At 51.3% G+C, this 14,200-nt stretch overlaps 1 protein-coding gene across 2 annotated transcripts in view; it reads left to right on the top strand.

Annotated features, from left to right (window-relative positions):
- The window catches only part of TTYH2 (tweety family member 2), a 43,166-nt gene extending 35,647 nt beyond the window's left edge, over window positions 1–7,519 (top strand). For both annotated transcript variants that reach the window (XM_004374172.2, XM_004374173.2), the window contains 4 exons: window positions 237–379; window positions 1,042–1,227; window positions 1,763–1,841; window positions 6,585–7,519. In XM_004374172.2, coding sequence (XP_004374229.1) covers window positions 237–379; window positions 1,042–1,227; window positions 1,763–1,841; window positions 6,585–6,653 — 477 coding nt within the window. In that variant the 3' untranslated portion in view covers window positions 6,654–7,519. The remainder of the gene's footprint in view (window positions 1–236; window positions 380–1,041; window positions 1,228–1,762; window positions 1,842–6,584) is intronic.
- The last annotated feature ends 6,681 nt before the right edge of the window (window positions 7,520–14,200 follow it).

The following is a 14,200-nucleotide window of genomic DNA, read 5'->3' as shown; positions in this document are numbered from 1 at the left end:
CGCCAAACCTCCAGTCCTCGCATACAGTCGGTGCTCAGCAGATGTCTGTAGGGTGAGCCCAAGAAACCCACTGCATCGGGTGCCACAGTGTGGCTGTCTCAGGTGATTAGGATGGGGAGCAGCCAGGTGATCACGGGCCCAGCAGAGGGGCTTCCAAGAAGAGCTCAGAGCCCAAGTGTGCCCCCAACTCCCTGTCCAATGGCCTGTTCCTTCCCCCCCACCCCACTCCCACCCAGGACTACCTGGATGCCCTCACTGGCGTCTGCTATGATGGTATCGAGGGCTTGCTCTACCTTGGCCTCTTCTCCCTCCTGGCCGCCCTGGCCTTCTCCACCATGATCTGTGTGGGGCCACGGGCTTGGAAGCACTTTGCCACCAGGTAAGGAGGGGAGCCTGCTGGTGCCCAGGGGTTACAGGTGGGAGGCTCTGCTCTGTCACTGAGCCAAGGCTGCTAACCTAGGCTGAGAGGGAGGCAGAGGACCCAGGGCCTTTTCAGCCCCCAGAGGCTGGCTGGATTTCTGCAGGAGCTTTCCTGAGAGTCCAGACAGACCCCCAAAGGGAGGTTCCACGGCAAGAGCAGGGGCCTGAGGATGGTGACGGCCCCCGTGCCACAGCTGGTATTCCTTGTGTCTCTCTTCCTGGGCAGGACTTTGCAGTGTGCAGCAGGGAAGAGAGTTTTGGGTGCTGGGAGAAGGGGCCCAGGGCATACCAAGGGTCAACTGAAGTCGGTGTTATCAGGGAGCCTACAGTCTTGTTGAGGAGACAGACAGAGGGACAAGGTGGTGTATCAGGCCCTAGTGATACCGACACTTGGTGTGCAGTCAGGATGGTGGGCTTCCTGGAGGAGGAGGTGGATGTGAAGTGGGGAAAGTGCGGATAGTGATTGGTGGGAGGCAGGGCTGAGGTCCATGTTTTAGAAGAGACTCAAGGAGACACGTGTGGCCAGAGAAGAGTCCCAGGAGAAAAGCCTGGGAAGCAGGCAGGACTCCCGGAGCCTCCCTCGCCTCTCACGGCTGTCCGCATTTCCACATCTCCTTCTAGGGACAGGGACTACGATGACATCGATGATGACGATCCCTTTAACCCCCAGGCCCGGCGCATCGCTGCGCACAACCCCCCGCGGGGGCCGCTTCACAGCTTCTGCAGCTACAGCAGCGGCCTGGGCAGCCAGACCAGCCTGCAGCCCCCGGCCCAGACCATCTCCAACGCCCCAGTCTCCGAGTACATGTATGTAGGAGCTGGGGCGGGGGGCACACATCCCAGCTAGGCTCAGCTTTCAGCCCTAGAAGGGGGACTGTGATTACATGTTCAGGTCCAGAGAGCCAGGTGGGGAAGGGAAGGCATTAAGGCCACCCAGGGCCCCCCCACAGCCACGGGGTGCCCCCCTCTACAGCCATAGGATGCCCTCCCGGAAGGGCCCAGAGAACATATCCTCCCCCCTCCACACCCACACGTGCGGAAGAGGAATCTCCTGTAGATGCCCATCAGCAGGCTTTTGCCATGAGCCCACGGGGTGGGCCACAGGGCTGAGAAGCTGCATTTCTCAACCCAAGGAGGCCTCTGGGGCCACCTGCTCCCCATACCTGTCACCCCGCTCTGCTGCTTCTCCCTGGGCACCTTATCTTCCTGCTCACACCCCCCCTTCCACGCCTGTCCATTTCATCCTCTACCCCAGCATACACCCCACGGGGACCTCGTGTAGCAATGGGTACACACACCCACACCCCTCACCCCTCCTGAGCTCTCGTCTCGGCCCCCACAGGAACCAAGCGGCACTCTTCGGTGGGAACCCCCGCTATGAGAATGTACCGCTCATCGGAAGAGGCTCCCCCCCTCCCACGGTAACCTGGACTTCCGCTGGGGCAGCCGGTGGGAGGGAAATAATGAGAAACAGCACCTCCTGCCAATCCAGTGAATCTGCTCCACAAAGGTAGAAAAGAATGAGACAGTTTATTTTGGAATAAGCACAAAACCAGCCTGAGATGGGTGTCACTGGCCACCCGCTGAAAAGACCGCAGAACAATGAAACATCTCACGCTTTTGTAGAGCCGGGCAGAGCCAACCCGCTGCATGCATGTTCTCAAGACAAACGATAAGTTGTCCTCAAATAAGAGGACTCGGCAGCACCGTTTGTCACATTTATCAGTTGCTGTTGAGTTGGTTCCAACTCATGGTGACCCCATGTGTTGCAGAGTAGAACTGTGCTCCACAGGGTTTTCATGGACTTTTGGAAGCCGATTGCCAGGACTGTCTTCCAAGCCACCTCTGGGTGGGCTCAGACTGCCAACCTTTCAATTAGTAGTAGAAAACCAACCATTCGTGCAACCCAAGGACTCCTTTGTTATCCATAATCTATCGGAAAGTCACCTGGTAATTAGGGTGTTGGCTGACCACCTTTATCCAAAGGAAAAGTAAGACTTCCCATGTCTCTGTGACAAGCAGGGAGTCACAGCTTGGAGCCAGGCACCCAAGGTAGACTCCCAGAAACTGGGAGACTGGGGTACTGTCTTCCTTGACGCTTGCATTTCAGAGATGGAGCTGAGACCCTTAAGAAAACATTCCTGAGTTTTAAAACTGACAAGAGCCTTATTTAGTATTTAAAAAGATATACACACATCTTAAAGACAGCCCTGGTGGCGTAGTGGTTAAATGCTGAGCTGCTAACCGAAAGGTCGGCGGTTCTAATCCACCAGCCACTCCTTGGAAACACTTTGGGGCAGTTCTACTCTGTCCTACAGAGTTGCTGAGTCAATCGACTCGATGGCAACGGATTTTGGTTTTGGCAAAGGGACAGAGAAATAATTTACAAGTTTTCTAAAGAAAAGGGGGAGGGATGGTCTCTTTCCCCCATTACCCCGGGGAAGATTCAGGAAAATCTTTTCTTTTTAGATTTGTATCTGCCCTTATACTCTCAGGAAACCCTGGTGGCATAGTGGTTAAGTGCTACGGCTGCTAACCAGAAGGTTGGCAGTTCGAATCCACCAGGTGCTCCTTGGAAACCCTATGGGGCAGTTCAACTCTTCTATAGGGTCGCTATGAATTGGAATCGACTCGACGGCAATGGGTTTTATACTCTCAAGGAGTGGTGCAGTGGTTAAGCGCTGGGCTGCTAACCGATAGGTCGGCAGTTTGAACCCGCCAGCCACTCTGTGGGAGAAAAATGTGGCAATCTGCTTCCATAAAGATTACAGCCTTGGATACCCTATGGAGCAGCTCTACTCTGTGCTATAGGGTCACTTTGAGTCAGAATCAACTCGATGGCAACGGGTTTGGTTGGAGCCCTGGTGGCACAGTGGTAAGGAGCTCAGCTGCTAACCAAGAGGTCAGCAGTTCAAATCTACCAGCCGCTCCTTGGAAACCCTATGGGACAGTTCTACTCTGTCCTACAGGGTTTCTGTGAGTGGGTTTTCGTTTGGTTTGGTTTACACCCTCAGCCTCTGCACCACATAGGCTGGAGGGCAGGGCGGCTAGGATGGCGGTCTGAGAGGACTCATACGGGGCACAGTCTTCCTCCACCCCACCCAGCTCTCCTGTCCCTGGACCTGTGCCCTAGTGGGGTCTGTGCCTCCTGCCCGCCCCACCACCTCTAGCCAAGGACCCCAAGATGTGTCATGAGGGCAGGAGCCTGGGGTAGAGGGTGGGCAAGTTGAGAAGGAAAGACCATCATGTTCTTTTACCCAAAAGAAGGATCTAAGGGTCACAGGAATGCTAGCTGATACAGAGAGAGCTATAAATAGAGGCAGTAGAATGTGGAAGATCAAATCCCAACTTGGCATTTACGACTTCTGTGAATCTGGACAAGTACTTCATCTCTCCCTGCCTCAGTTTCCCCATCTGTAGAATGGGATGGTAATAATAGCACATACTTATTAATGTGGCCTTTATAAGGGGGGCATGGAAGACAAGGTTGGAAGTCTGCAAGGGGATGGGCAGCAGCGTTCTTGAGCCAGGTGTTTGTCAGGGAGGGAGCCCTTGCCTTCACCGCACAATGCCTGTCACCCGCTGCATCCAGGTGTTTTGTGAGGGGACGGCCAACACTGGAGACCCAGGTAAATGGGACTAATGAAATAGGGCTTGGGACCTGAGACCCCAGGATGCTCGTGGGGCATCTATTGAACCAGCTTCCCAGATGTGATGCTCTCTGCAAATCACAGCGCTGGAGCTGGAGAAAGAGACCAGGGCCGATCACTCTTCCGGAAATGCAGGATCTGTAGGACGAGAGTCAGGAAAACTGCCCGTAGTTAGGTGCCATATAGTGCTTGGGGATCAGGAGGGGAGGACCGTCCGTTCTGCCCTGGGAATCCCAGATGGTTCTGTGGAGTCGGTGGCATTAGAGCCATACCTTAGAGCAGGGGTGACTGTGTTCCCCAGGGGACATGTGGCAGTGTCTGGAGATGTTTTTTCTTTTTACAGCGGGGGAGAGGGTGCTACTGGCATCTAGAGGATGAGGCCAGGGATGCTGCCGAACATCCTACAATGCCCAGAGAATGATCCAGCCTCAAATGTCAATGGTGTGGGATTGAGAAAGCCTGCTTTACCCAGTCCCATCCTTCCCGTCGACCACCCCTCTGGCACTTTTACCCAGAGCATCGCACCTGCCGATCTCTTAAGCAGCTTGCCCAAGGGAAGTTGTCTCCACACCACACCTCACGCAAGCTGGGTAGAGATACACCCAAAGGTGCTGTTAGCCCTCCCCAACTCCCCTGCTGCCTGCTCTGAGTACCCACCTGTACTCCATGTGCCTCAGTTGGGGCAGTTCCTCCCTCTTCCAAACTCCATCTCTGGGGCAGACAGGAGTTCCCCAGTGGCTGATCTCAGCAGAGCTATCCGGAAAGCAGTCTACTCCCTTGGCTAGAAAGGTGTCTTCCCCCAGAACTCTGCCTCCCGGAATCCCTTCTGTCCTTCCAAACCGTTTCATACCCTTGAGAGGCGAAAAGGACCTGGTGCAGTTGTTAAAAAGACCTATGCCGGGACCTCACGCCAAACTTATTGAATCAGGATTTCCAGGAAGGAGCCTGGGAAGTTTTTAGTTAACAAGCTCCGGGTGATCCTTATCATCCAGGAAGGTTGGGAAGCTCCTCCTTAATCTGAGGGTTCTCCTGCTTGAGCAAGCATCAAATTTACCTGGAAGACTTGTTAAACAGCCTGCTGGGCCCACCTCCAGCTTCTGATTCCCAAAACCTGGCGTGGAGTCGAGGGTTGGGTTTGCATTTCTAACTTGTTCCCTGGGAAAGCTGCTGCTGCAGGTCTGGGAACCACGCTTGGAAAGTCACTGCTCCCAGGTGGATTTCCCAGCCTGCTGACATTTGGGGCAGGATCATTGTGGTGGGGACTGTCCTGTGCATTATAGGATACTTAGCAGCATCCCTGGCCTCTACCCACCCACCCCAAGTCGTGACAACCAAAAATGTCTCCAGACACTGCTGAATATCTCTGGGGGTCGGGGGGGAGTCAAAAATCACCCCCAGCTGAGACCCACTGGGTTAAAGAGCCTCGTCTGCCTCCCCCAGCTGGAAGCATTCCCTCCCCGTTCTCTGATGCCAGTGCCTGGCCCCCCAGATTTCCCTGGAGTCCCAGAGACTCGGGGTCAGCAGACAGACAGCATCGGGAGCGTGTTAGAAATGCAGGATCTCAGATGGTTCCCCAGGTGGTCCATGTGCACACGGTGGTGTGAGAGGCGCTGGTCGAGCCTCACTGTGTCAGTGACCAGGACAGGAGTTCCTAGCTGGCGCTGCTGTTAAGTGCTTCCTCTGCCTGAGGTCACTGCTTCTCCGACCTGGCTGCATATTGAAATTACCTGAACAGCTTTGAAAACTACTGGTGACCCTTTAAGATGGTTAATTTTATGTCACGTGAACTTTACCTCAATTTTTTAAAAATGCAGGTGGGGTGGGGCCCGGGCATATGGATCTGCTAAGCTCCCCCGGTGTTTCTAAAGAACCGCTGTGGGAGGGGTCTTGGCTGCTTCGTGTTATCTCAACCTTTCAGGGTGAGAGCTGAGTGCTCTCACGTGCACCATACAGGTGGGGAAACTGAGGCTTGGGGAGATTGGAGAACCTCAGCCATGGTCACGGCACAGCTGGTGTTGGCACCTGGCTCCCTGAACCTCGCACCTGCACCACAGCCAGCTTGCCCACGGGGCTCCTAGCTGAAGTGGTGCACCCTGCAGCTGTCTCCGATGTGAGGTGACGGCCTCGGTGTTCTTACCTCCTTGTGCGGTGGTGCGCATCGGAGTGGAGGTGCAGCATGGTGGAGGACAGCTGGACTGTGAGTGGGTTTGCATTTAAGGCTGCGAGCCAGAAGTCCTGATGGATCTGGGCTTGAGGGGGCCCCTCCCCCCATCTCCCAGCCGCGGGCTGCTCTCCATGGGGATATATGTACCACCAGGCACAGCTGCCTGCCCAGGCCTCTGGTACCCGCCAGTCCCCACAGTGCACCAGGATTAGAACTCGGTGCCTGGCTGCTGTAGCAGCGGGTTGGCTCTTGCTCTCTGAGAAGTCCCCGCACCTCCACTACAGTGTGCAGTTTGCCTGGTCCCATGGCGTGGTCCCCTGCTGACTGACCCCTCTCCTCTCTCCCCACAGTACTCCCCCAGCATGAGGGCCACCTACCTGTCCATGGCGGATGAGAACCTGAGGCACTACCCAGCCTAACGATGCCTGGGGTTCCGGCCTCCTCACAGCTGCGTTTCTTTCATAGAAACCAAAGGCAGGACTACAGAGGTTGGCGCTGAGATCCGGGAAGACGCAGCCTGGGGTTGTGGAGGTTCCTGACTAAGGCCCTGGGATGGTGGAAGACTCGTGACATGGGCAGCCTCTCCCTCTTCTGCCCACTGCCCCCGGGCTGCCACTCTTCGTCCCCTCTCCAGCAGCCTGGCTTGGCCTGGCCTGACCTCCACCCTCACCAGGTGGGGCAGGCAGAGAGGAGGGGATCGGGTGGCACCGCCACCCTTGGAGCCAATCCCTCTTGGGGTCCCACTGCCAGGACCTGGCTCCTAGCAGCTCAGCCAGGCTCAGAAGCCCGGGTGAGCTGTCCGCGTCACCGCTGTCCTCCCTGGCTGCCCTGATGGGGCGGCATCTCCCCATAACCCCTGTCATCTCCCCTCCTTCCAGGGATGACGCTCTGAGGTTGCTAGCTGCGGCCAGGGCCGTCTCAGGTATTAACAGACACTTTGAAAACAACTTTAACTCTTTTTTTTTTTTCTTTCCTGTTTCTAAATATTTTGATTATCCAAAGAACCGATGCCCATAGCACATCTAGTTTTTCCTGTAGACTCGCACTCATTCCTCACCTCGGTTGTTACTTGGCAGATTTTTCTGGCACTGACCAATTCTTGACAGACCTGTAGATGGGGCTGGAGTCTGAAACAGAATAAAGATCAGGGAGATGTTCTACCCCAGGCTGCTGTAAGGTGGGAATCTGGGTTCATCCCTCTTCCGAGGGAGGCTCTTTTAAGAGGGGGGAGAAGCTGAACTGAACAGAGCCCCCTGTTCTTGGTCGGGGGCAGCTGAATGACCAGTCTGCCTGCCCCCTCGTGTCTTCAAGTAAGGTTGATATCAAAGGTTTTAGCAGAAGCGGGAGGATTGTGTCTTGAAGTGGAGACAGGCCTCTTCCCCACCTCCCCGACTACCCAGTGTCCCACGCCCCTGACCATACCTGCTAGATGGAAATGATCTTGTTGGCCAGGAGGGAATAACGACCCCCCTTCTGCCCTGAGGAGGAGCCAGGGTGAGGGTCTTTGGTGCTCCAACCTCTGCCAACTTAGTGCACAAGAGGGAACCCCCTCCTCCACCTCGCACACCAAAGCAGGGATGCAGGGTGCCATAGCTTGGGACCGGGGTTCCATTCTTGTTTGGAAGAGCTACCTTGTCATCAAAACACTGACAGCACAGAGGTTCTCATCCAAGCTTCTGCGACAGAACCAGGCCTGTGTCTCCACCCACACTAACCTGTACATACCGTGTACCCTAAGCCCACCCTTCGTATTCCCCCTTGCGTGCAGGTAGGGACTCCTGCGCCATCAAGGTGTTGCTTCTTAACATGTCATTACTGGCAACTAGAAGAGGTGCTTTGAATGCATGTAAACTGAGCTAAAATTCCTCGGTGGCTCCTGAAGGAGCCAGGTGGACAGACCTCTGCTTCATACCTGTGTAGCCTCACCTGGAAGAGAAATAAACCACTTGTACTAAATATGCAGTCAGCCTCCAGCTTCCTCGGCTGCTGGGAATAAGGCGTGTGTTGAGCGGTCTCTTCCAGGGCTATGTGGTGGGCGTGGAGGGGCTTGACAGTAGATGTCAGTATCAGTTTCAGCGTGAGAACTGAAAGATGAGGCCTTGAATGAAGGTCTCAGGGCATCTCAAGACAGGCCTCACTTCTGCCCTAGTCTTTCTCCAAATTCTCCCTAAAGGCCATGCTCTCAATAGTCTTCATAATGGTGTTAGGTGCCATTATAGCGACCCCATGTGACAGTAGAACCGCCCCATAGGGTTTCCTAGGCTATAATCTTAATGGGAACAGACTGCAGGTCTTTCACCCGCGGGGCTTCTGAGTGGGTTCAAACCGCCAGCCTTTTCTGTTAGTAGCTGAGTGCTTAACCATTGTGCCATCGGGGCTCCTTATTAGTATTACCTAACAATGATTGAGTGCTCTCTGTGCCAGAGACTGTCCAAGAATTTATATTAATTTTTTTATTGTAGTAAATATACAGGTAACAGAACATTCGCCATTTCTACAGTCCTTTCAGTGGTTAAGAGATCGGCCACTAACCAAAAGGTTGGCAGTTCAAATCCACCAGCCGCTCCCTGGAAATCTTACGAGGGAGTTCTTCTCTGTCCTACAGAGTCGCTATGAGTCAGAATTGACTCGACGGCAGTGGGTTCACATGTACAGTCCGGTGACATTAATTTCATTCGCTATGTCGTTCAGCCATCACCATTGATGGTTCCCGAATTTTTCCATCACCCTTGACAGAAGATGAAAGAAACAAAAAACCTATTGCTGTTGAGTCGCTTCCGACTCATAACGACCCTGTAGGACAGAGTAAAACTGCCCCATAGGGTTTCCAAGGAGCGGCTGTTGGATTCGAACTGCTGACTTTTGGTTAGCAGCCGAGATCTTAACCACTGTGCCACCAGGGCTCCAACAGGAGATGAGTATCCCCTAATCTATTAATTTTGAAGTGTCACAGCAACCCTACGAGATGGTTCATTACAACAAATCAGAGGTGCAGAGAGGTTGACGACTTGGTTGGAGCAGGCAGCAGAGCCAGGAGTGTCTGACCCAGAGCCCCCCTCTAGATCCCCTCCAATGGACCCTCTGTATAATGCAGTGGCGGGTGGGGGGCGTGTCTCCCAGGTAGAGCATGTGGGCTGCTCACCACCAGCTGTGCGGCGATCCTTACGCTCTCTCCCTAAACTGTTCGCTTCCCCTGCAGGAGCACCTACGACATGCAGCGTCCTTCACGCTTTCTTTGCAGCGTCTCATTTGATACGAATAACTCACCCAGCCCAGGGCGGCTTGGCAGGGCCTCCCAGGAGTCACTAAGCTACTGTTGACTTGGGCAGCAGCTGTGTGCTCCCAATGGACTGCCTCTCAAGGCGCTTCCTAAGTGAGCAGCTTGTGGGTCCTAACAGTCCAGGCTCTGAGCAGAGCCAGGAACAGGGCATCCCTTGAGTTCATGGGAATATGATTTTCCCACCGCCCCCAGCAAAATAGCCTCCTTTCTCCCTAGTCTCGGAATACCAAGAGCACTCGGGAAAAGGCTTGGAGCAGTGGGGTACCCCTTTTCTATCACTGTGCGTGTCTACTCTGCTAAGACAACAGGCAGAAGTGATTAGGGTTAGGGCCCACAGTACGGTGTGGCTCATTAACATAACAAAGAGCCCTGATTCCCAAACAGGGTCACACAGTTACCAAAAAAAAAAAAAAACCCGTTGCCTTTGAGTGGATTCCGACTCACAGCGACTCCACAGGAAAGAGTAGAACTGCCCCATAGGTTTTCCAAGAAGCAGCTGGTAGATTCGAACTGCTGACCTTTTGGTTAGCCCCTGAGCTCTTAACCACTGTGCCACCAGGGCTCCGCTCACAGGTATAGGGGTTAGGATTTCAACATAACTTTTTGGGGGAACAATCCATAAAAGCCTCTCAGCAAACACACTGCCACTGCCAGCTGGTCTGGCTCACCCTTAACATCCAGAACATTCTCTGACCAGCAGCCTGACTGCAGACCCAAGAAGGGCCAGCTGTGGGCAGAGGGGCTGTTGTTCAGCCTGCTCTGGAGAGAAAGTGTAATGAACTCATCTCGCTGTCTTGGAGGCAGCGCCTTGGCCAGGGACAGGTGCTCAGTCCATGCCGTCATTTGGAGCTGACTTACCCATGTGGAGCTTCTAAAGCTAATCCATCACCAGACTTCCTGACGCATGTCTGGCTCTGCTTTTTCCCTCAAAGCTGGGAGGTCTTATATTTAGAAGCAGCGGAAATGATATCACTACCTCTTTGACTCCTGTTAAAATAAAAATCAGATGAAGCCGATAATAGAAATTGATTGAAATTTATTCAATATACGATTTGCAAATTGGGGTAACATTTCGACTAGAGAGTCCAAAATATTCTGAAGATGAGAACTTCCAAAATTCTTATACCACATCTTATCAGTATTGCTATGGAAACGGGCCAGGATAGCGTTTATATAATAACAGTTTACCCTGAAACACAGCTTCCGGTCAGACCCTGCAGTTCCTGTTGGTCGAAACTGACTACATGTAGATAATTCTCCAAGAGCCCAAGACCTAAGGCAAAACAGTCTTCACTCAGCTGCTTACTAGGATATTGTTTGACTTAAACGTGACTTTAGGAAACCAGTTTCTTCAAGGCTTAAGGTTTAAAAAGACACCTAAGGGCAAATGGCCCGGGTAGGTCACCCCAACTCCATGGACTCCCAAATCTGGATTCCAGGGTAATTAAAACAGTTTCTCATTCCTAAAGGAGTCCCTGGGTGGTGCAAATGGTTAATGCACTAGGCTGCTGACCCAAAGGCTGAAGGTTCAAGTTCACCCAAATGCACCTCAGAAGAAAGGCCTGGTGATCTACTTCCAAAAAATCAGCCATTGAAAACTCTTTGGAGCCCAGTTCTACTCTTAACACATATGGGGTCACCATGAGTCTGAATCATTCAGCAGCTGTTTTTTGACTCCTGAAACTGCTGTTCTAATATTCAAGAGGCTGATGTGTCCCAGTGATATACAGGTGCAGGTAAGAAGAATGTACCTGCCTTTCTTCCTCCTTTCATTCATTAAAAATATGTCAATTGCTTAGCACAGCAAACTACTTCTTGTGAGCCAGATTGGATGGGCTGCCTGTTTTTGTATGGCCTGTAAGTAAAGAATGGTTTTTACATTTTTAAATACTTGGGGAAACATCAAACATTTACAACCTATTTTGATGATAAAGAATACTAACTCTGAGCCTCAGTTAAGTGAAATATCCATTGCCACTGAGTCGATTCCAACTCATAGCGACCCTGTAGGACAGAGTAGAACTGCCCCATCGAGTTTTCTAGGCTGTAAATCTATACTGGAACAGATTGCCACATCTCTCTCCCACAGAGCAGATGGTGGATTCGAACTGCCAACTTTTTAGTTAGCAGCCAAGCGCTTAACCACTGTTCCACCAGGGCTCCTTAAGTGAAATATTATCCCTCCCCCCAAAGAATACATTCTTACTAGTAGACCTGTATTACTAAAGATTATACTTAGTCATTCTGTTTTGAATTTTGTTAATAAACATAAGTATGGGAGTGTACTTTCTTTCTTGTTATGTAAGTTCCTACATAGTTTCTTAAATTTTCCTCTTGTCCCCTAGAACCTAAAATATTTGCTAACCAGCCCTTTACAGCGAAGGTTTACTGACCCCTGACCTAGCACATCACCTTCTGCTAAATTCTGGGACTGCAGATATGTCTCAGCAGTCATCATCTTTGACTTCATGAAGTTTACTGATCAGCAAGGAAGACAGGTAACATAGTCAACACTGATCTGTTTAGATACACATTCCGAGTCCTATGTGAACATTTGGTAAAGATTTCTTGAATCCTGTGCTTCCTGTTTGTGGATTTTGTTTCTTTTTTAAACCTTTTTTTTAATTACAAAAGAATGTGCGTGATGTAATCTTTTCAAACTTTACAAAAGTATATGAGACATAATCCAAAAAGCTGGAAAAAACAAAACCACCACACACAGTTTGATGCATATTCTCTAGGTTTCGTTCCAAGTATTTGTCGGAAAAATCATCCCACTACGGATATTGTTCTGCAGTTGCTTTCTCCACTTGGTCTTGGCCATCTTCCCATCATTTTAAAATTTTACTGTGCTTTCCATCACTGACGAATGAGCAGAGAGGAGGAGAGGGAGGGTTTGTAAGATTCCAGAACTCCGTCAAGGGAAAACACCATCTTTTCGCCAGTGATTTGTCCGCTTGCCAGCTCTGATGGGAATCTTCTGCAAGCCTCACGACACAAGCCTTCCTGAGGCTCACGCACAGGGAAAGGAGCAGTCAACCAAGGTCTGTTGAATGGATGAGTGGACGTCGGTGCTGAAGGGCGCAGTAGTTGTACATGTATTTTTCAGTTGGTTTCATAGGAACAGGGCTTCGAACCGGTTCATTCTGGTTCAACCCCCTGCTGAGAATTTGCTTTTCCACTCCAGATATACTGAATCAGAATCTACTTTTTAACAGGTGATTCTTTGTGTGAGTGTGTGTGTGCATTAGATGAAAGTTGACAGAGAAATTAGTTTCCCATTCGATAGTTTGTATATAAAGGGTTTCCATGACATTGGTTTCATTCCCCACAATGTGTCAGCACTCTCCCCATTTCCACCCTAGACTCCCTGTTTCCTTTCATCCTGTCCTGATTTTCTATCCCTTCGTTCCTCATCTTTGCTTTTGGGCAAATGTCTCCTTTTTGATCTCGCATAATTAATTGTTCTAAGGAGCATGTTCTTCTTGAGTGTTATTGTTTATTTGATGGACCTGTCAATGTTTTGGAGCCCTGACGGCACAGTGGTTAAGAGCTCAGCTGCTAACCAAAGGGTGAGCAGTTCAAATCTACCAGCTGCTCCTTGGAAACCTTATGGGGCAGTTCTACTCTGCCCTATAGGGTTGCTATGAGTCAGAACTGACTCAGTGGCAATGGGTTTGGGTTTTTTTTTTGGGGGGGAGGGGTTTGGCTCTACTAGTGGTTCTCAGAATTGGTTCCTAACCAGCATCGTTAGCATCACCTGGGAACTTGTTAGAAATGTAAATTCTCAGCAGGGATTCAAACCAGTTCAAAGCCCTGAGATGTAGCAGTCTGCCTTGGAAACCCTATAGGGCAGTTCTGCTCTGTCCTACAGGGTCACTGTAAGTCAGAATTGACTTGATGAATTGATGTCAGTGGGTTTGATTTAACTGGTAACAAAGGAGTCCCTGGGTGGCCCAAATGGTTAAGGGCTCAACTACTAACCATACCGAGAACCTCGGAAGACGGGCCGGGGATCTGGTTCTGAAAGCTCACAGCCTTGAAAACCCTGTGGAGCAGTTCTACTCTGCACACATGAGGTCCTCAGGAGTCAGAATCAACTCAGTGGCAACTAGTAAGACAACAACTGGTAAAAAGTGGATGTGGGGCCCCACCGTTGACGTGACTGACGCATTCCTGAAAAGTTTCTACGTACCAGGCACTGCGGAGCACTGTGGCTGCAAAGACAAGTCTCCACTCTCCGGCCCTCCCACTCTTTCAGGGAAGCTGGGAATGCAACCAACAGATCCGCTGGGTGAGGCTTTTCGGCTGCAGAATTATTCCCACACAGCGTGATTTCCCTCCTCCCATGACCCTGCTTTGTGAGTTTGTGGTCGATGCAGCATTGAAGGAAGCCATGCTGGCAGCTTGGAAACAAATTAAAATTTTAGAACTTTGTCTCCCTCAACTATGCAGCTTGTTTTAAATATTGATTGGGAGGCAGATGGTTTCTGCCAAATGTTATTACACTGCATAAGTATCAGCCAAGGAAAGTTAAGTGTAAAAAAGCAACCAGCCAATCTCTTGTGCAGAAGAATTCCAAATAATTTATGCAGCTACACCACCCTTGTAGGGGGTCAGCGAAAGACAGGAAGACCCTCAACAAGATGGACTGACACCGTGGCTGCAGCAATGGGCTGAAACATA

The sequence above is a fragment of the Trichechus manatus genome, unplaced genomic scaffold, assembly GCF_000243295.1.
Source record: "Trichechus manatus latirostris isolate Lorelei unplaced genomic scaffold, TriManLat1.0 scaffold00028, whole genome shotgun sequence".
Taxonomy (NCBI): Eukaryota; Metazoa; Chordata; class Mammalia; order Sirenia; family Trichechidae; genus Trichechus; species Trichechus manatus.
The sequence above is the reverse complement of the archived record's forward strand: the minus strand, read 5'-3'. Positions and strand labels throughout refer to the sequence as shown.